Source organism: Gastrolobium bilobum, unplaced genomic scaffold (assembly GCF_033153095.1).
Source record: "Gastrolobium bilobum isolate Gb01-03AN ecotype WA unplaced genomic scaffold, APGP_CSIRO_Gbil_v1 utg30206, whole genome shotgun sequence".
NCBI classification, from domain to species: Eukaryota; Viridiplantae; Streptophyta; class Magnoliopsida; order Fabales; family Fabaceae; genus Gastrolobium; species Gastrolobium bilobum.
The window spans coordinates 22,778-45,787 of record NW_026895898.1 but is presented as its reverse complement, the minus strand read 5'-3'; the positions used below and the strand labels follow the sequence as shown (position 1 = coordinate 45,787).

The 23,010-nt window shown below is 34.4% G+C and overlaps 1 protein-coding gene across 6 annotated transcripts; it reads left to right on the top strand.

Annotated features, from left to right (window-relative positions):
- The first annotated feature begins 4,697 nt into the window (after positions 1 to 4,697).
- Positions 4,698 to 21,841, top strand: LOC133296749 (uncharacterized). Of its 6 annotated transcripts, none has more exons than XR_009749539.1 (10): positions 4,698 to 4,788; positions 6,175 to 6,433; positions 7,621 to 7,748; positions 9,979 to 10,078; positions 12,686 to 13,207; positions 16,249 to 16,586; positions 17,284 to 17,428; positions 20,228 to 20,343; positions 20,439 to 20,496; positions 21,630 to 21,833. XR_009749539.1 is itself a non-coding variant. In XM_061495809.1 (7 exons), the coding sequence occupies exons 2-7, from the start codon at positions 6,265 to 6,267 to the stop codon at positions 17,440 to 17,442; spliced, it is 1,416 nt and encodes a 471-aa protein (XP_061351793.1). In that variant the 5' UTR covers positions 4,698 to 4,788; positions 6,175 to 6,264; the 3' UTR covers positions 17,443 to 17,868. The 6 variants fall into 6 exon arrangements, 1 of the variants encoding a protein (XP_061351793.1); XR_009749538.1 differs by having other exon boundaries at positions 21,541 to 21,830; XR_009749542.1 differs by lacking the exon at positions 17,284 to 17,428 and adding an exon at positions 20,011 to 20,136 and having other exon boundaries at positions 20,228 to 20,496; positions 21,541 to 21,841.
- The last annotated feature ends 1,169 nt before the right edge of the window (positions 21,842 to 23,010 follow it).

Sequence of the window (23,010 nt, the reverse complement as noted above, 5' to 3'; positions counted from 1 at the left end):
GCTCGTGAAGGCCTGAGCTTACATGTTTAAAATTGATTGTTGGAACAAGGTTTGGACTTGTATAAAAGCTCGTTTAATAAAAAGGTCTCAGGCTCCAATTCAAAAGCTCGGCCTTAGAGCCTCTCAGGCTAGTCTATTATATTAATTTTTATTTTTATTTTTATTTTACATTTTTTATACTACTTGTGATAGCTCTCTTTCTCCTCAATCCATTTCATTTCATTTTATTAATTAAACAGACTTTGAATGATTTTGTTTTATATTATGCTGTTTGGATATATATTAAATTTATGAATATTTATGGAATTACTAGTGATGTTGATTGTATATTTTGTTTGGATAAATATTTATTGTCTTATTTTTTTTTAAACAGGCTCAACAAGGCTTTTATTTTTTGTAAATAAGACAGGCCACAGGCTTAAATTATATTCATAACAGGTAACAGGCTTGGTCAGGCTGACATATTTAAACACAAGTTTAGTCTTTTAATACCAAAGGTCGGCTCGACCCGTTAACCCCCTAATTAGAAATGTCAACCCACATCGCAGGTAGAAGCACAAGCTGAGAGTGCCAAGCTCGTACGCCCAACACAGTCCTAATTCGCCATGTTGTACCCCAACAAGAGATGGTGGCATATATTGCACCAATCCCAACACCGACAAGACAATCTTCACCGGGCGAGAATCAAACTGCCTTGCCCTAATAGCCTAGCAAACATGTAATTAATCCCACACCTTACATGGCACCACTCCTAGTGGCCATGCACACACAACAATTATTGGTTGCACCATTATTGGCCAATCCACAGGTCGCTCTAGCGCTATAGTAGTTCGTGGGAGGCATCATAGGCACGGGAACAACTTTCTAAACAACCATTGATGCCCTTCAATTACCATCTACAACACTCGTACATCGCCCCACCATTCAAGTTCATTAATCGGTCGGGCAAACACCCTATTATTTAGTTCAACACCACCGTTACCTGCAACAACCAGTCTTCCAGCAACAAGAAGTCCCTCAACCAAAAGGACAACAACAACAGGGCACCCTCATAGGTCTTTCCGAGCGAAACAACCCTCTGGTGATGCACTACGCTTTACTCTCATACTGCTCGGGTTCAAAGGTCCTTCCAACATCCCTACATATGTGGGAGATTCTAACCCATTTGAGTGGGTCGAGAAATTTAAAGCAACAATAACACTACATGGGGACATTGACCTCCTGATGTGTAGGAAGCAGTTCCCCACCCTATTGGGAGGACAAGCGTTGGATTGGTACACCAACCTCCTAACTAGGTCAAGAGTAACATGGGACGATCTGGCATCAAAGTTCTAGAATTAGTTCATAACCAGCCAGTCGACCCCGAAGTCGGCACATACCCTAGAGACAATCCACCAGTAGCCTGGCGAGTCTCTGCGATTGTATTTCAACCGATTTGAAAAAAGGTTGTGATGGTGAAAGGCTTAGACCCAAAGGTCCAAGTTCACATCCTCTTTTCCAGACTAAGAGAAAGCTCGTTTGCCTATGAAAGCGCTCATCATGAAGTCTCTGACATGGATGAAGTGAAGCACATAGAACAAGGCTTCATGAGGTTAGAGAGTATAAATGGAGTAGGAAAGAGGATAGACCTAGCCTAAAAGGAGTATTTAGCAAGAGCCATAGACCGACCAATGCAGATGAAATAGATTCAGGGGCGCTCGCTACAAAGGCAAGGAAGAGTACGCCCCCCTTATAACACCTCCCGGGCACGTATCATGCAAGAGGTGATGCATACGGAATTTTGCGATGTACAAAGGCCTCCCGCCTTAAAGCCAAAGATGCAGAGGGATACAACAAAGTACTGCGAATTCCACAAAAGCTACAACTATACCATTGATGATTGTAGGAACCTCAAATATGAGATCGAGAATCTTATAAGAAAAGGGCCCCTCAAAAAGTATGTATAGAGGGTTGATCGTGGTGAGAGGAATGACGATGCAATGAGCAATTCAGGAAACATTACCAAATGGGAAGTAGTACGAGTAATATGAGTAAAAAGGTTATAGTAATAACATTTTAAAATTAGGGAAACATGTAATTAAGTTGTTGTTTGAAGGTTAAAAGAAAGGGTTTGGTATTTGTCATTTTAAATGACATGAGTAGTTATGTCATTTTTAGGAAATTTTCTGTATCTATATCTCTCTTAAAATGACATAAATTTTTGTCATTTAAATTGACAAACACTTTCCACTAAAACAAATTATCACTTTATCAAAAGTATATTTGTTTTGTAGGGGTGACAAAACGTGTCGACCAAATTGATATTTTTGTCATATCTAGATTTGACCTACAGGTGAAATCATCTAACCCAGAACACAATATATATTTGTTTACGAGTCAAAAATTTATATTTCGACATTATTTGTTCCTATTCTCGAGTCAAATGGATTGACATGCAAAATTTGGAAATTTTCTTTCTTTTTTCTTTTAAAAAAACTTGAAAGTAATAAAAAAATGAGTTAAATATGCGGATTAATTTGTTACTCACATCAAATCATGTCAAAGTCATCAAAATTTTACTTTTTTTTATAATGAATTTTTTTTCGAGAGTTGACATGCGAAGCAACTTGTAATATGATACTATAACAATTCGTGTCAATTTCCTAAATATGAACACTACCAATTTGAGTCCATAAATCAATACAGCACGTATTTTGAGACGCTTAGTTTTAACATCCGCACTAAATATGTTTTGAAAACCTTCGTACTTACTATTAGGGTTTTATGTATGTTATGTTATAGATATAAGTTTATTTTCTTACATACACAATAAAAGGAAGAGAAAAAGTAGAATGATGAAAGATAAAGAAAAATATGTGGACACACCTCTTTAATGTGTGTGTAGAAAAATAAAGTTATGTTATGTAACATAACGAAGATAAAACCCATACTATTATTATAAATGCTTTTCTTATTTTTTTAAGACATTATTAACATCTAACTAAACTTGCACTGTTGGTGGTACATAAATATATCAATGAAGGGTGAAGTATGTTGATATAGGGGATGTCCATAGTGACAATGGTAAGGAGAGTGTGTGTGAGGCTTGAACGACTATGTCTAGAGGCAGAGTAACATCATCGGAGAGGGGCGAAAGGGATGATCCTCTCCATGTGTAAGAAGGTATTTAGAGAGGAGAGCCCTATCTAGCATGAGGGAGATTAGTGGCGGACCTGTATATGTTTTAGTGTGGGCAAGTGCACACACAAATTTTTTGGAGAAAAATAAAATAAAATATATTTTGGGTCATGAACAAAAATCACAGGATTCAATTTAATCTCTTAAAAAATGGTCGACTCGTGAGTGATCACTTTAAAATCTAAAATAGACCCATGTTAGTCTTTTTGAGGAATTAATGTGGATCTTTTTAAATTTCAGAGGACCATGATTTTGATTATCTGGGTCTATTTTTGAATTCTGAGGGATCACGAGTAGACTTTTTTTCCCTAAGAGATTAAATTGAGGTCCGTAATTTTTGTTGAGGACCCAAAATATTCTATTGTAACAATTTAGTTGATTCTTGATTACTTTTTTTATATTAAGTTAAAGTTTTTTTTATATATATTCTTTTGCAGGGAAAAGTGTTTGTCATTTTAAATGACATAAAGTTATGTCATTTTAAGAGAGATAGACATAGAATAAATTTTTTTATTTAAATTTTAAATTAAAAAAAACCACCCACTTTCTCTCTCCCATGATTTTTATTTTCTGTGTCTATTTCTCTCCTAAAATTTCATAACTTATGTCATTTAAAATGACAAACACCAAACCCTTGTTTTGTATTTTAATATATTTAATTTTTTTTTTCCTTTATCCTTTTATACTAAGTGTGCAGACATTAAAAAAATTTCTATGTCCGCTATTGGGGGAGACGGTTGGTCAGTCCCATGAATTGTCTCATCAAGTCATGTCCTGTCTTGAGACAAGACATGTTGTCCATTGTCAGTGTACAGGAACAACAGTGCAGGAAGGAAAATGTCCCAGTGGTTAGTCGTTATGGCTTGCCATGAATACCCTTTAAAAAGTTCTAAATATGAGCTTTAAGAAATCGCACCCAACTAATGGGTCTAAGGCGAGTAGTATCCAGAACAAAACTTAATATAAATAAAAGCATAAAAAATCTTAACTGAGTGTAAATTTGTTGTTTGTTTAGGCTTACCGCTAAACCTTGTAGTTCGATTTGATTCCGACTAATATCGAGAGTTGTTAAGTCAAAAATATTGGCCGCAATATTAAGAACAACAAAAATACGTGTATATTAAAAAAAGCTAATATTGATAAAAGAGTATTTTTTCCGAAATGCAAAGTGCACTTCGATGAAGTTGACTCAAACTTCAATAATAGAGTTGTTGGACTTAGAACTTACAAGAACCAAACATATGTAGAGCACAGTGATAAATAGAGTTAATAACTAACTAGAGAGCATTAAGGGTTGATGTGAGGGCGTGAGGCGCACGCGCTTCCGAGGGCGGTGAACAACTAGAGTGTGTCATGTTCGTAGGCTCATGGCACACCATCCTCTCTTTCCGCGAAGCAGCACGTGTCAACGCATCACGCTGAGCTGTTTCCACGCTCCACATGGCACGTTCTTATTGGTCGAAACCATAGATCACATCCCAGCCGTCCAAAAGAGTACATACTTACAGCCTGACACTTTAATTCAGTGGAATGAAATTCAATGGAAATCTAGAGAGAGAAACTGGAGAGAGAGAGAGAGAGGGATAAGGGTTGGTTCCGTTGCTACCACAGGTAATCTGCTTTTGAATTTCACTGTGGAATTACTGTGTGACTTTGTAACATTTTTTTTCAGCTAAATAATAGCTTATTATTATTTTTTTTTTTTGGTGCTTTTGTTTTTCTTTTGTCATCTTTGAACTGTTTGTTTGTTGGTTATACTGCTGCATAACTGTAAGTTGAACTTGTTCTTTGTTTTTTTTTTTTTCTCATTTACTGTTTTGACAACATTTTTCTGGTTATGTTTGTTGTTTCCATGTGTTGTGGCAATTGGGTTTTGCTTAATTTTTGTTGTGATGATTTTGAGGGTTGACTTCAGATTGGCACGTCAATTCGTGAATTTTTGTGTGTTTTGGAACATGGGTTTTGGGTCTCTTGCCTTCTTGTTGTGAAATGGGTATGCTATTGCTACTTCTGTGGACTTTTCGTGAATTATGTTGAACATATAATTCTTGTTGTCTGTGTTGACAATTCTTAGAAAATCACTAGGAATGTCGAGCATCTGAAAAGTAGTCAAAAAGTAAATATTAGTTTTGGTTGTATACGTAATAGTTCTAATCTGATTTTGAAACTTAGCAAGATATACTGCTTTTTCTGAATTAAGTGTTTGTGGTGGGAGTAATTTGGATTTTTCAGAACACTGCTTATTTTTCTTAGAACGTAATAAGATTTATTTATTTATTTTATTGGGGGGTGTGGGGGTGGGAGGGATGGAAGGAATGAATTGTCTTGTTGTAGATATTTATTTGGCTTCATCTAGACGACGGACTCAAGGATACAGCCTTGTATATTCTGTATATGGATGAGAGATCATTAAATTCAAAATCAAATGTAATTTTCCCTTAAGAAGTAATTTTTTTTCAGATGTCACTTAGATAATGTTATGATTCTGAGTTCTGACAGATCATCCTTTAACTAAGTTGTGTTTGATGATATTATTCTGTATGGTGGCTATGTTTTTCCTTTAGGCTTCTTTCCTTCCTGGTATAATCATTATTAGGTAAGGGATTTTACTTTATATGTACTCTTTGCTGTTTTGTAAGTCTTCTGTATTTGAGTAATTTGACATAATTAATCGGCAATGAATACTAAGATTTTTTAAAAATTTTGCAGTTTGCTTGCTTTGGTAAAAGATGGTCTCTTCTAGGCCTCTATTGTTCATCTTGTATTTCAAAACTCTGTAATACTTACATTCTTTAATAACTAGAAGAAGAAAACACTTGGATTGTTAGTTTCCAATTCTCAAATGTAAATTTCTTAGTGCTGATTTAAAAATATTGTTTTCTACTTGGGTAACAGTTTTTCTTTTTAATCTTTTTTAAAAAGTTCTCAATGCATATTTTATCTCTACATATTATATAATTGGTAATTTAGTATTTCTGTTCTCTTTTTGTGCAACAGCCTCTGCTGCTTTGACTGGCTAGAGGAACCTTGGTTCCCCACAGATGTGCCCAAAGCAAGATTGTTGTACCTATTGTAAGAACAAATCAAATGCCATCCCTAAAAATGAAGAGCAAAGTAAACGGGAGCTGTTTAACAGAAAGAACGGATCTTCATGTATGTCAGAAATCAAAATTAATTTGCAAAAACACATGCTCTAAAACCATGATTTCTTCTCAAAAGGCAGAAATAGACACTACTATTCGAAATTGCCTAGATGGTAAGCTGCAACTTGAGATGGCTTTTTTCAATCTCTCTTTGAGATTTCTGTCTAAGTATCTTTGTAAATTCTTTTTTGTTTTTCTAATTAGTGTCTTTATCAATGATTTGTAATTTTGCTTCACTTCATGTTCTTTTTCAGTTTACTTTTTGCTGGTTTTTAACATATTTAATAACATGCTTATGATATTAAGCGTTCGTGTGTGGACATGTAAAATAATTGATTTTCATTATTATGGACAATTGATGACTTTGTTTTGTTCATAATTATGAAACCCCCCGAATTGCTGGTGCTCCAACGGTTAGCAATGCATAGAACCATTCTTGCCAATACATCTGGCTGATGGTTATATTAAGTTGTTTCTTAATTAAGAAAAGGACAAGAGATCCGTGATATATACGACTTTTAACATTCTGCTAGGAAAGATAAATTAAAATACATCTTTGTATTTGTTAAAGAGGGGAGCCTGGAGTGGTGGTAAAACTGCTTCTTTATACATCTGCCGCGTACAAGGATTGCTTTCACCTCTCTCACTAGTTGAGGTTTAATGGGAAGTAGTTTTCTCTGTTTATGTTGCGTAGGGATGTGGATCCTCTCATCTTAGGTTTTTAGGGGACCATGTCATGTACAAAACTAAGATGTGGATCCTTGCGTAGGTCCTTCTGTACTAGGTTCCACACCCCTACGCTACATAGGGTCTCACGAATTGTCCTATGTAAGGTATTTATTATGTCAATCTTTCGTCACAACCAAAAACAAGGGAGAAAAGAGTTAGCTGTATAAGGTATCTGAATCTTTGGATCATAGTTTCCAAATCAGCAGCAGTTGTGTTGGCATCATCAATTCACCACTATTTGGGGTTGTCTAAAAGGGTTTTTAATATTAGATTATGGAATAGAGAAATTGTTCTGATGAGTGATGACAATCATTTGGGATAAAAAAACTAATGCTTAATATTTCAACTGAGTAGAGTGGCCAACTATGACGTGAAGTAGGCGTCTCATAGAATTGTGTATCCATTTCTGGAAGTTTATTTCCTTTATTGAAATAATTTATTTATGTGCTCTCATAGTAGGTATTACTTTCTATATGTTTTGAATCTTCCTTATTTTATGGGCTTGTGTTTAAATTTATACTGAAATTATTTGGATTCCTCGCATTTGATAGTTCTTACTATTTGTTGATAGTTTCCTCAAGGACGATGCCCAAAGACATTGCAAGTGATCAATCCATTAACAACAAAGAATTTCTGGATAATGAAAACTCTGAATCGCAGCACCAATTTTCTGTTTATTCCTCTGCTATGGGAAAAATGGTAGGGTTTAATTGTATTGGCTTTGGACAATATTTATTTTTCGGAAATTTACTTTTTGTATAATTTTTTAATACCTTGGTGTTAGTTACTGCAATGTTCATGACAATTAAGATTTTCCACCAATAAGGGAGTCTTTCTTTAATATAACCCTTCGTAAATATTGTCCTGAAGTTAATGCATCCACAGTTTGCTAGAGCATGTCCTTCTAAAAGTAGCCCATAATTTTCTCTTATTAAAATATCAGGTTGAATTGTTTCATATGTTTTCTTGTCATAAAGATAGTTCTTTATGAATCTTTTGTCTTTTAGAATTTACTAAATTTAGTTGAGAAATCAACAGTCAAAACTGAAAACTTCATGAGCTTTGTGAATTATCTGGGATAACTTAAAACTGCTATAGGGTTGAAGATGTTGTTTTCCCCCAATTAACATTTTCCTTAGTACTGTTTTTGGAGGTTGTAAAGAACCTTGGGATACACCACCCTAAAAGTTAGCTCTAGTCTTATTGATAAAATTGTATGTTACATCTGTACAATTGCTCTCTATTTAAAGAGACTAAATAACCTAATGGGCTAAGCCCAAAGAAGATTCTAGAATAAAAATAAATAAACAAATACTATTATTTACAACAGAGGTCAATAGAGCCTGTGATGCTTACACCCCTCTTCTCTTTCTATATGATTATGTTAATTTTTCCTGCACAGAGACTTCTGTCCCACTAATAAATCTCTAATTTGTTTCCTGCGCTCTGTAAGCTGTGATCAAGTTTCTTTATGATTTTGTATTGTTTATGCATATCCACAGTTGTTGTTAGGCAATAAGTGTCTAATAAGGTTGGTATTGCACAAGGAGGACAACCAGCCAAGTGGAGAGTATATTCCAGTAGGAATAAACAAAGAGAAAGTAAAAACAGTTAGGAAATTAGTTTAGTAGACAGTTAGGGAGAAAAAGAGCGAGAATGTATTAATAGAGGAATTAGCCTTTGATGAGGACACTTTTTAGAGAATATTGTTTAGGCTGAGTTGTATCTCAGAGAAGGGACTGCTCACTTATGAAGGGCCACAGCCCTTGAAGTAATAAAGAAGCTCTCTTTCCATCGTCTCTGTATTCTTCTTGAATAACTCCCCTGCTTGTTGTGCATTCTGTTTTTCTCTCCATTACAAGGGCCGTAACAGCGTCCTTATTTTAAGGCATTAAAAGAAACATAATCATGTAAGAACTAAGAAGTTCACCCCCCCTCCCCCACATTCACAAAAACAGGAGAGTAAACACAATTTAATGCATGACAAGTTTTGGTGTTTTTTCTTCCTTCCCCTCATTTTTGTTATTTTGTGTTTTCTCAGTTGTGGAATTTGATGATCTAATACATCTGCATTTGTCAATGCCTTGACTGTCCCGCATTGCGTTTGTGAAGAAAATTAGGTTTGGACATGAAATGTCTCATAAAGAAGGGGGTTAACAAACTAGAAACTGATTCAGAACTGTTCAATTTTAAACTAATTATGTAAATATATAAATTTGGACTAGTTTCAAGATATGTTTAGTTTGTCTAAAGTTTGATGTTAAAATAGTTTAATACTTAATGTTTTAGTGTGTATCTATCTTTTAAATTTCAGATAAAGTAAAAAGAAAGAGGGAGAGAAATGATAAATTTTTAAATTCATAATATACACTGGTTATTTTAAAATTTTAAAGCCAACTTTTTACTGGATTTGTTTCAAACTAGTTTTGAGATAAAAAAATTAATGAAACAAGAACGAGTTTTTAAGAAATTTCTAACACCTTGTACGGGTTATCTGGCTTTTAAAGGTTGGCAAACACCGTAAACAAAATATGGGGCATATACTTAGAACTGTACTGATTCATGTGTTATATTATCTCCTAGATAAAAGAAATTTTACCATTTCCAAATTATATAGATACTTCTAGAAGCTTTGTTTTGGTTATAGTGACAGCAAAGAGGAAATATTTCCAGAAGCTTTGTGTGTAGGTTAGCTTTCCTGTTGGAAAGGTTTAATATATTAGAACACATTGAAAGGATAATAAAGGACCATTGGTAGTGGATGTGATGGTTCAATTCAATCTATGTAAGCTAAGTGTTCCATAGCATTTTAAAAGTAATAGTTTTGTGTTGACTTTGATAACTTGTCAATCATTACTCTATACCTGTATCTGTGACGTTTGAACTTTTCCATAATGAACAACTGACATAATTCGTTCTCTTTTGTTAGGAACTAACCAACCCCTGTACAGCAAACTTAGAAACAATTTTTTCTCCTGCTTTTGAGCCCATTGAAGTCCATTCACAACGTTATACTGATAAAGATGCAGGTATGACAATTCTGTTCTCTCCCTATCTCTCTCTGTTTATGTCTGTGTCTGTATGGAGTATAACATGTGAGAGTAGTGGCTTATTGTAAGAGTGAAACGAGCAAACTATGTGTATTGGATCATGCACACGACACCAAGATTAGAGCATAAAGTCTTTGGAGTTGTGACTTTCATATATATATATATATATGGGGCAGGTTATATTTACAAACTTTTTTGTTTACAAACTCTTACAAACTACACTATGTTCTCCCAGGAGAACATAGTGTAGTTTGTAAAAAAAATTCAAAAAAGTTTGTAAACGGATCATTCCCCTATATATATATATATATATATATATATATATATATATAGGGACAAGATCATTTGACACCAGTATCAAACAAAAAGTTTGACACCTCATCTGATCTTGCCTTGATCTAACGACCCTAATTTGTAAGCATGTGATGCTGTTGATCTGCCTTGATCTAACGGCTCTCGAATGAGGTGTCAAATTTTTGATTTGACACCCGTGTCAAATGATCCTACCCTATATATATATAATTCATTAGAGGCTCTTGGACTTCTGCTTTTCTGCTCAGAATCTGACAGAACTTGATTGTAATTTTTATTTTATTTTTTTTAGATGGAAAATAAGCTTTATTATGCAACTCTATTATTTATTTTTTGTAAGTTTTTTGTGAGTTGACTTCCTGCATATGATCCAACCTCTATAAAAGTGAATTGCATTTGCATCTGACTGCTGCTCTGGTATTTATGTATCTTCTGAACTGAAAGAGAATGCCTTCATATTCTTGAAGGATTTTATTATTCAAGATTGACAGGTTGTACAAAAAACAGTTTTTCACAATCCTACTTGTTTCCAGTAGACTCCTAAATAGTTGGGGTCTATTACATCAAATATCTTTCTCTTTTAGTCATATCTGTTGCTGTGTTCTGCTTTGAATAACTTATTATGATATGTTGTATTGTTACTTGGATGGGTCGTTTCTTGTTTATTATTGGAATTTAGGATCAATACATAAATTTAACCAAGTTCTATTGATTAAGAATCTCCCGCAGAGTTTTTCTTTTTATTTAGTTTCGGGGTCATGTATAGACAATGATAAATAAGCATAATATAAAAAAATTTCCCGTGCGACATCAGTATATAATTTGCCATAATCCCAAAAGTTCGTTATCTGGGTATCTAGCTGCAAAAAACTATTATTAGATCCTTCCGCATGACTTTTACTCCCTATGCTACTTCAATAATTTCTGCTGCATGGATACACTGTATATTCACTTGCATACCATAGAGTTATGACTTATGATGCAGGAAATCAGTAGGCTTAGAATTCAACATATCAAAATGACACAAACCTTGTGAGATCTTTACCCTAAAAGCTAGCCCATGAGGTAGGAGACCCCAAAGTCCTTATAAACTCCATACCAGAACTTTATGTTTCCGATGTGGGACTCCAAGTCCCATCCCTTGGATAAGGATCGTAACATTCCACCACGCTTCGTAGACCCGACACCAGCTCGGGCTGGCTTTGCATTAGTCTTTTACTAGCTCTGGGTGAATTCTGCAATGCCAGCATCACCACCCACACCGCTTGATTGCAACTGGGAGATATAATGGAAGGCTCTAATACCAATTGATGCCAACCTTGGGAGAGCCTCACCCCAAAAGCTAGCCCATGAGATAGGAGAGCCCAAAGTCCATATAAATCCCATATCAGAACCTTATGTTTCCGATCTGGGACTCCAAGTTCTAGACCTTGGAGTTGGATCGTAACACAAAATCACACTTTTCTTGGGAGCATTAAAGGTAGAAATTAAGGGAGTTGAAGGCTACCAGGGGTATAGTGATGGTAGTGCTGGTTTACAAGGAAAAGCAAGCTTCCACGCTCCCCAAGACAACAGAGCCATCATTGTGGGCAGGGTCAAGAGCATTCAACGCAAAGCGACAGCTCATATTCATTCTGAATTCTACCCCTTCTTCATTCTTGGATCTCGTTTCTGAATAATGTGACTCTTCCATGCTGTCTCAGGAACCTTTTCAATACGGTTCGGATTGCTAGGACAAAAGGGTCAGTGGTGACTCTTAGGGTGCTGTGTAGGCTGCCTACATGATGAGGAAGAGAGATGCTTCATAGTCATAGCCTAGTGGTTTGAGGACCTGTAAGCTGATTGCATCACTTAAAATGGAACTAGTCAAAACATAGGCATGAATAGTCGTAAACTTAAGACCCAAGTAATGAATCAGCTACTATACAACATACCTAGCAGCCAAAAAATTGGCACAAATCAAAGAAAGCCCACAAAACTGAAGCCTGTACATAGATCTGAATAATAAGATCTGACTAATACTTGACTTTAAGACCCAATAGAAATTTAATAAAATACCACTACAACTGAAAATGTAATATTTGACATAAAATTTCTAAATTGTCAAGCAAGAGATTTACCGTCCAGCTCAATTTCCTAAGTAGACCAAATTAATAATGTTTGGTTTTTAAGCTTATCTCTGCTAGATTGAACTGCTTGCATCACAATGTATCGCTACTTCATGACTATCTGGTTGTTATTATTTATATGCTGACATCTTTGATTCTTTTGTAGGACGAATTGAGGATACTAATATGCCAGGAGTGGGAGCTGATGAAGGAAGAAGCATATGTGGCTATGAAACATGTGATGTATCAGACTTCTACATTTCTGACATGATCATTACAAGCTTACCCTTTGGTGGAAATGCCTTTGACGATGGCATCAGTGAAACCAACTGCCTATCTGATTATGGATCTGCTGAGCCATCAATGTTTACTGCATCTGAACAGTACATGATCCTGCCTGCTCTTGAAGATGATTTTAAAGTTGACAGTACTTCTGATATCATAACATATGAGGAAGCCATGATGGTTCGAGAAAGTGCTAGCTTATATTCAGCTATGGCTCAGATAAAATCCTGCAACCAGGTGTCTGATGTTAAAAATGACTCAGATAAGACAGAGTGCTTTGATCCACAGTCATTTATCAAGAATTTACCAGAACTATCTGAAGTAGAATTAAATGGACAGCCCACCCTAACTCCTAAGCAATCTCCAAGAAGAAAGTCAGTAACCCTGGTGCTTGACTTAGATGGTAAGAAACTAAGTTAGCATGTTTCCCGCTGATTATTAATAATTTACTTATTTAATATCGCATTGGATGTAAACTGGTATCTTAAATGCCATTTGAGTCATAGGTCCAATCCACCATTTCCTATTTCATTAGATTATGTGGATTCTGAAACATAAGTTGCTTTAGATTCATAATACTGTCTTTTTATTTTTCAATTTTTAATTATTTCTTATTCATATTGAGAGATTGGCCTTCATCATGAAAAATCATCAAGATTGCCTATAATGCAGGTTATGATATCTCACTTTACTTTAGATTTAAGAGTAAAATTTGGATGATTTGTCTTCCAGTTTTTAATGTTTTATTGTAAAGATTTATTTATTTATATTTCTATGGATGGCATGGTATTGCTAATTTTTTGTCACTTCAATTTTGTTAAATAATACAAGTTCTAGAGAATTGTACCAAAAAAGAGTTTATAAGAATCGGATGCATAGCCATGCATTGATATCTAATATGCATGCATTTTGGTATGTGGCATTTATATTATTGGAATTGGGAAACAATATCCTCGTGACTTGAGGAATGATATGCAGGTCATATTTGTATGGTGTATACATGTTTTGCAATCCACCAATTCCAACTAATTTGGGATAAAGGTGTTGTTGATATTAATGTTGATGTTGATACATGTTTTGTAAAATCTCAAATGGTTATTGATGTTTTCTCCATCTTGAGAGTAAGAAGTTTTGTATACAAAAAATTATTACGAATCATACGGAGGATAGAAAACTTCTGATTTTAGTCAATGTTGAATCTCCAAAATGTTGTATTATAACTGAACTTAATTGTGTATTGATTTTGTGCATCTGAGATGGATAACCACGGGAGGAGAGAGAAAAGGTGTGGCTAGTGAGATGAAGTCTTCCAATAAGGCACAAGAACATCCAAAAGGAGGCAAAAGGTTGCTGGAAAGAGAAGCATGGCATAATAGAAAAAAAAAAAAGAAGCATTCCAATGCCGGGAATATTATATGGCCAATAAGAATAAGAGATTGATAGGACACACGAAGTGGTTATAGAATTAAATATAAAATAGTTATAGAATTAGTTAGGTGGTTAGAGTTGTAAAAGCCGAGGCTTATAAATAGGGAGGGTCATTCAGATTTGTTAGTTTGTAAAATAGAGCAGTGCCTCAGTTCTTAGGGGAAACCCTTGGAGGAGATTTATCTCCTTTGTTCCTTGTCAGTGATTCAGCAAATCAAACAGAAGTGTTCTTTTCGGGGTTGCTAATAGAGACACATGAGATAGAGGCACTCTTGTATAGGAGTTATTGATTTTGGGGAACTCAGTGGAATAGAGGCTAGACCAAGTCACGGAGGATGTTATCACTTTGATATGACGTTGAAATTGTAGGTTAAGGTAAGAAGGAAGAAAAGAGAATAAAGACACGGAATAATATAATATTAAATTGATACAATGTGGTAGGATGTGATGTAAAATTCAAAACATTAACTCCTATTTATTCTAATAATTATGTCAAATATTAATGCAGTACTAGTTGTACGAGCCCAAGCTTACTAAGACTCCTAACCCTAATTTAATAAGGAAACATATTAGGAAATATAATGAAAGTGGGAAACAACTCCTAAGATTGCATCCTTATCCTTAATTAGATAAATAATTGATTCCACAATATATTCTAATGACCTCCTAAGATATTTAAATTTTCTAAGAATATCTTTGTGTATCTTAGACACACCAAAAGAAAATAATCCTCAAAATAATATGTACCCCATAAATTGTAGCTGAAAATGGATGCTGGAGAGATGTACTATTCAAAAGATAACTTCGACAGTTGGAATGATGCACAGCCAAAAGATCTGGTTGGAATGTTGCATGGTTATGGAGGAAGACACATTGTCTTGAAAACCGCATACTGGAAGATTCCCAGGCAAACAAAAGGCCCAACTTCTCCAAACATCAAGAAAGAACATTTGAAAACTTCAAACCGCAAGACTGTTATCGGAGCCTTGAAAACTGAATCCAGCTCTAAAATGGCTTGAATTGGATCAATCAACAATGGGGTTGGAAGAGAACATAGTAAACTTTCAAGTACATAGCCAATTGGAGCCAGAATTGCAGCCAATAGAGAACACCGCCAGTACATAGCCAATTGGAGCCAGAATTGGCGCCAATAGTGGACGCCGCCAGCATGATTCCTTATTGGGAAGAGAAGTCACCACTCACCACTAGTTTGATTTATCAGTGGGTAGAAGAGTCATTTCCTGTGGGAAGATATGTCACTATGGTGACTTGCCAGTCTGAGAACAGTGAACACAACGGTGAGGTTGCTTGGAGATGAAAATTTGTGGCTAGCATGGCATAATTGAGTGAAAAAACTATGGGGTTACTTCCTAATATGTTCCCTAACTTCCCCTATCTAATTAGGAAACAACACCAAAGATTACTTACTTAATTAGAAGACTAATTGTCTGTACAATATATTCTAAAGATATTTTAGGTTATTCGAAAATAGAAGATACACGAAAGATATTCTGAGATATTCTAACACATATTATATTGATGTACAAAGAAAATTGTGCTTGTGCATGCTAAAGACTACAATAATTTCCTTTTGTTCTGAAGCTTTATTCCTATACTATATTTTTGTAAGTTTAGAGGAACCTCCAATCCATTCTGCTGTGGTGTAGGCTTAATGACTGCTGGAGTTTCTTGTTACTATACTTTCTAAGCCAGCAAGTATGGTTGCCCGGTGTAGCATATAGAAGTTTGCCAATGCCACAACATTGGCTCATACTTATAGATGCAAATCACATGAAAGTTGAGACAACTGAATTTGATTGAGAATTCAGAGTATTCATTAAAAGCTCACTTAGTTTAACTGATTTCTTTGAGCCTCTATAGGGTGTTATTTCATTGTTTCATTCATAAGTCATAACAAATAAGATTTTTCATTTTTTTCTTAATGTTTTATTTCTGAATATTTATTGTTGAAAATCCAATTCACCTTAGCCATGCATTACGCTTTCTTATGTGCAGAGACACTTGTTCATTCTACACTGGAACATTGTGATGATGCGGATTTCACTTTTACTGTTTTCTTCAGTATGAAAGAGTACACAGTATATGTAAAACAGAGGCCTTACCTTCACACATTCTTGGAGAGAGTATCAGAGATGTTTGAAGTTATTATTTTCACTGCCAGCCAAAGTATATATGCAAAACAACTACTGGATATATTGGATCCTGATGGAAGATTTATTTCTCGCCGTGTATATCGAGAATCATGCCTTTTTTCAGATGGAAATTACACAAAAGATCTTACTATATTAGGTGTTGATCTCGCAAAAGTTGTCATAATTGATAATTCACCTCAGGTATAGAACCTATCCCTCTCTTTTGTTGTTAACTAAATGACTTTCTTTCAATTCCTTATTTTTAAGCAGTTTTGAATTTTCACCACAATGTTAATTTTGAAGTTCAGGGAACTTTAAAGTGTTTCTCTTTTCCTACTAATACTAGATATATTAGGGGATTCTTAAAAGGCATGTATAAAACTAGGTATATTAAACTTCATAACAATTATGTTGGGGAAGCCAACCGCAAGCAATAGATGAGCACTAGGCTTTGAGTTAACCAAAACAGAATAAAAAGGGAAGATACATATGAGATTCCTTACATTGAGTCAATAATAACCTTGTATGTTTGGATGAGAATTGAATGGAAGACATTGACTCAAACCCTTATTTTGAAGTTTTTTAATTAGGGGAAGGAAGGGAAAGGGAGGGAGACTCCTTCCCCCTCACAGCTTCAAAATTCTTCCATGCTCAAATTGGGGCTGGAGGTAAGCCTTATTTTAAATTAAATAGAGGGAAATAACCCTGACCCCCTCCTCTGCTCACTTAAACATCCAAACAAGAGGAAATAACTCCCGTCAAATCCTTTCCGTCTTTCTCTCCTCACTTTAAAATATCTAAAGGTTATTGTCTTGCCCTGGACGGGAAAGGGAGAAAATATTTTCTTTACTGAATATTCTTTAATTTTTAATCCTTTCAATCTTATAACACATTTCAGGTTTTCCGGTTGCAAGTGAATAATGGTATTCCTATAAAGAGTTGGTTTGATGATCCATTAGACTCTGCACTGATGTCATTACTTCCCTTTCTAGAGAGCTTGGCTGATGCTGATGATGTCCGTCCTATCATTGCAAAGAGATATGGTAACAAAGAATAAGGTTTCTCAATAGACCAAATTTAGCAGCCCTTCTCCTTTTTTCTAGGTTTAAGAATATTCGGCCTCTAATTAGATGCTAAAGTCTCCTTTCCGTTTGAGTTCGAGATCAATTAACCTTTACAATAAACTACTGGTTGTCTTATTGTTGAGTCCATAATTGGTTCTCTTCTCTTTTGTCAGTTGACAAATCTGGAGTTCTCTTTCCTCTTGAAAGTTAGTTGTAGCAACCATCTTTTTTTCTTCTCTCCCTCCTCTAATCCTTGTATAGTTGAAGTTCGTATTTCTGTGGGGGTGTACATGAAATTTATCATATTATGGAATATAGTTCGGAAAGTTACATATTTCTTTTTCTGTGTTCCATAGGAAGGGCCAATCAATTATCATGTCTGCTAATAGAAATGGAAATTATTACCTTTTTAAGTTTTACTTGGTCATTGTTATTATTTATTATTTTCTTCTTGTCATATAATAATCTTCTAATTATGATTCAAGTATTATTTTATGGATCATTGATGCAATGGGTTGTAAAGGAGGCAAATATTTTGTTCTCCAACCAAAAATATACTGAACAAATTGTTCAAGGATAGTAAAAACACTAGGAAAAATTTCTTCTCACAGCGAACAATAAATTGAAAAGAGGCTAAGATAAGTTTACTACTGAAATTGTAACAATCAAATTAACAATTGCATGTACAACATTGAATAGTGTATGTGTAATTTTGTATTAGTTTTTCAATCAATAATTATTATCCATATTTAACAAATTTGAAAAATATACCTAAAAATTGCACATAATTATATGATCATAGACAGTGGAGGAGCTAGGGAAAAGACCCACCCAATTAGCAAAATCCAGCTAGTACCAATGTTGTATCACTTTTAAAAACCTAACCAATACCAAGCCTATACCATAATTTTTAAAGAAAATATGTAACATTTTTGAAAATCAGCTGGTGCAAAGACAATATTTGAACTACTCTTTCATGTTAACTACAATATTTATTTTCTTGCTCATACCAATGTTGCACATAATTATTTTCTTGCTTTTGACTATGAACTACTCTTTCATGTTAACTACAATATTTGAACCCACAAATATGGAAAGTCATTCTTGTTGCCATTGCACATCTATGCCAATTTCTCTTTACGAATGTCTTTCAGATTGTCTAAACATTCATGTGACCCTAGTACTTTACAGAACTTATTCAAATCTTGGCCTATGTTTTGGACTTTGTCAAGTTCTGTCCTGGATTAACTATCTTTCCCTTATTTTGATATGCATAGACATGCATATGTTAAATGTTGTGGGCCTATCCTATAGATATGTCTCTGTTCAAATTCATTATGCCACTTGGCAGGGGTTTGAAAATAATCGAAAGATACGATAAGGATGAGGAATAGAAAAACAACTGTGGGCTTCCACATGAGGGGACAAGTTAGAAGTTAGAACTATAAAATCTATTCTTTAAATTTTAGATCAAATGGTTCTTTGATGAAAACCAGAGACTTAACACCCAATTCATTCATTAAAGAAATAATTTGACCATAAACAAAAAGAAAAAGAAAAGGTTGAGTATGCTTGCTTTAAGAGTTTCATGCTTGAAACACTTTGGTAGTCAGATGGAAGAAAGTTGGAGAATATGCTTTTCTTAACCCAATAATGTTAATACACTTGCAAGAAACTATAACCTATTAAAAGGTCAAATCAATTTATTCATTTGGTTTCTGAAACTTTTGGAATAAGTAATTATAAAGAATTATTTATTAATCTTTTGAACGAGGGAAGGTTATATTATCTATTGTTATTTTCTTTAGATATTTGATCATGTATTCAAGTGATGGAGTTGAAATATGGTGAGATTAGGTCTGTTTTCCTCGAAGATAGAGTATCTCAATGTAATAGTGATCTAAGATGCAGTGGTATGAAAAAAAGCTCTATGTAGAGTCACTGTAGAAGGTATCTCAAGTGTACGCTGTGAGCAAAAATGGGAATTTGTGGGCATGGTGGCTCTGAGGTGGTATTTTTGCAAAGTAACAACTTTGAAATTAATGTGTGGAAGGTGTCTCTTCAATAGTTGGAGAGAGGTATATATAGGTTCGGAAGATCCCCCAATGATGAGTGAGAATGAGCCATAACCATTTTGTCCTAGTGGCCTCACTATGTGTAAGGCAAGCATACCCCGCCTGAAGCGTGAGGTGTTAGTTGTAATGTGCAGGGGAGTGAAATCCTCTACAATGAGGGTCTAAAAGTCTCACTTCAGGATGCAGGGGAGTGACCTCTTATATGGGTCTTAATGGCCAGCCCATTGGATTGAGCTAGTGTGGCTGGTCCATATCACATCTCTACATAAACATTCTCATGAACCACTTACATGACTTCTAGCATGATTTGTTTTTGTGTCTGTCAATTATTTTATTAAGATTTAAAAGGGTATGCCTGTGTATGTCACTCATGTAGTCTCATCATAATGGTGAAGCTAGATTAAGATCTGATTGATTAATTTTATTATACTGATATATGGTGGATTTCGGGACATTAGAGAAATTAAAAATTATTGATGTTTTCAGGGCCATAGTTCATATCCTGATTTTTAAAACTGTCAGAAAAGTAAGAGAACAGAAGTATCGTATTACGTATACATGCTAGAGGAGCCAAGGTCAACATTCATAAGAAACTAATTATCATTTTCTCATGTATGTGTTACATTTTCTGCCTTCCACTTCATCTTCGGACATTTCTGGATGATATTTTTTGGAAATGGATGACTTGTACTTTGGTGATTAGGTTTTGTTTGTATATTTATACAATGGAAGTGCAACGTGACACTGTTTCTGACATGAAAACCATGCTGCAACTGAAAAATACGAATGTTTGAGCCTATGAACATGGGATTTACAGTGGTAAAGCTTAAACATATTTCCATCGTTTGTGGAATAGATCCACATGCCCGTTTTCATCACCCTTGTAATCATAAAATATTTTGGCCATCTATCAGGTCTGTGTTGGAAGTCTTCATCCCTAATAATTTCAATTGAGTGGTCAAGATCTAAGAGGTAAGAAACTAGCTCCTTTTACTTTTTTTTTTCTCTTTTATTGAACTAACTTGTTAATAAATTTTTCTATTCAAGATTATCCTTTTGAGTTCTGGTTTAAGGAATCATTGCATACATTAATTAAATTGTCTTCTAAGTTTCCATGAAGTCTGTTGCAATGTTTTAACTTTTCACACTGTTTACTCCTTGTAGTAGATCTTGATAACTAGATCTACCATTTCTATCCATTTCCTTGATATCTAATACCTGTGCCTGAGGTTCTATGTATAAAGACTTGCTGTAACCTGTAAGTAAAAGATTCACAGGTGGAAAGAGATTTTATTATAATTCTATAATATATTAGATTATTATACATATACTAGCCATAAATTCAGTTTTATCATCCTTGATGATGGTACCTGGGCAGCATCAAAAAGTATCATGATTAGGAATGTCATTTATTGGTGTTTATTAGAAAAGAGACACCAAGTTAAGATTGAATTACCTATAGGAGAATGAGTTTGTTTCAATGGTTTACAAGTGAATAGAATATCCCCATATATCAAAATGGTTTAGTTGGCAGCTGGAGGGTGAGTAAAACTCATGTTATCTGTAGGTCTAATGTATTTTATTAAGATTAGATGTCCTATACAGCCATATCAATGTACCACTCTCCAGAATATCCACATGTAACTCAACCTTAGTGCAGTGGATTTGGTTGAGGTGATCCATTTTAAAAGGACTAAAATTGTTATTATAGTCGATCATCAGTTTGCTGCACTGGATAACTGAAATCAATGCAACTATATGTGAGCAAATGGAAGGATAGGAAGCTAACTAGTTGTGCATATGGTGTAGCATTATATGCTTTAGGGATGACATTCTGGGACAGAAGAGAGGCAGTTTTGTGAAAATTATTTGAACTGCCCAACCTTCCTCTAGGTTTAAATTCAAAGTTGATGGACTTGACCTGTGTAAAATAGCTGACTATCACTGCTTTGATGATTGTCTGCTAATTCATGCTATCTGCATATGATTTCATATTTTTGCATCTATTGTCTGCAGGTTTGTGAAGAAAATTTTATTAGATTATCCCTCTAATGGCTGTTTGATAGGTATGTAAATTTTGATTACATAGTCTAGGATTTTTGCAGGTATTTGTTAGTTACCTTGCAATCATATTTTGCGTATGTTTCATCATCATTACCTGAAGCAAGATGGTGCAAAAGTTGTAAAATCCCACGTGAAATGTTAATTCATTGTTGGTTCATTTTTTCTTTTCCTGTTCTTCATTTCGTGGCCATTTGTTATTTTGTCTTTTACAATTGGCTACGATTATGTTGAGAAATAGAAATCGTTCACTGCTCCCTTTTGCTTTTTTGTACAAAAATAATGTTGAGATAAATACTAAACGTTCTAGCCTGAATTTTTTGATTGACTATATATACTTACGCAAAATCTAAGGTGGTGGTGAATAAAACTAGTGGGAAAATGATTTTTTTTTTTAAATAAAAAAGGGACAAGGCCCCAGAACAGAACGAAATGATTATTTTTTGCATTGTACTTCATCATTAGGTGAATGGGAATCTGCTCCTTTGATGTGATATGCAGCTGGGTTGATATGATTTTATCAGTTATTTTTTAGGTACCTAATGTAGTTTATATTAATATTATTATTGGGCTACATTTGAAAGTATTAAAACTCTAAGCTACCCTGATTGTTAGGTATTTTTAATTTGGGATTATTTTTTTTTCATGTTGCATAAGAAAAAAAAAAAAATCTAATATACACAAATTTGATGTGGAATTTATTTAAATTTTTTTTTTCTTCCCTATTCTTTCTCTTCTCTTCCTTGTGTGCGGGAAGATTTTTTTTCTTATATAACATAAGAAAAGTAATCTCCTTTTTAATTATACCAAAATTGCAACCTGTGATGATTCTGTTTAGGATGTACGTGTTTAGATATGATTGTTTTGCCTTCAGAAGTTTTCCAATCGAAAGCCTCTTTTTTTTAGTAATTTAATTATTTTTTAAAGAGGCAGGATCCTTTGACACCGGTGTCAAAGGAAAAGTTTGACACCTCATCTTAGAGCCGTTAGATTTAAAAAAATCAATGGTGTCACATGCTTACAAATCAGAATCGTTGATTTTTTTTAATTTAACGGCTCTCAGATGAGGTGTCAAACTTTTTTTTTGACACCGATGTCAAAGGATCCTGTCTCTTTTTTAAAAAAGTGAAATAAGTCAATTCTGATTTTCACATTACTATTTCATATTTAGACATGTCACTTTCAGTTCTTGTTATATAGGGTTTTCGTTTGTTAAGTTACTGGAAAAAAGGGTTGCATGTTGTGGGGCTCGTATTTTATAATAATAAAAATTGAAGCACGGAAAACGAACATTTTTTGACATGACAATTTCATTTTCGTGCAACATAATTTTTATAAAATCCATGAATTTATTATCATTTGAAAGAATATAGCTATGGAGTTTCAGTTAGGCCACTTTCTTGATAGACTAATATTAATTTTTTT

Excerpts from the sequence above, each read along its gene's own strand:
- LOC133296749 (XM_061495809.1), top strand. The coding sequence starts at position 6,265 with ATGCCATCCCTAAAAATGAAGAGCAAAGTAAACGGGAGCTGTTTAACA. Across the intron at positions 6,434-7,620 it reads TATTCGAAATTGCCTAGATG|TTTCCTCAAGGACGATGCCC; the intron begins GTAAGCTGCAAC and ends ATTTGTTGATAG. Across the intron at positions 7,749-9,978 it reads CCTCTGCTATGGGAAAAATG|GAACTAACCAACCCCTGTAC; the intron begins GTAGGGTTTAAT and ends CTCTTTTGTTAG.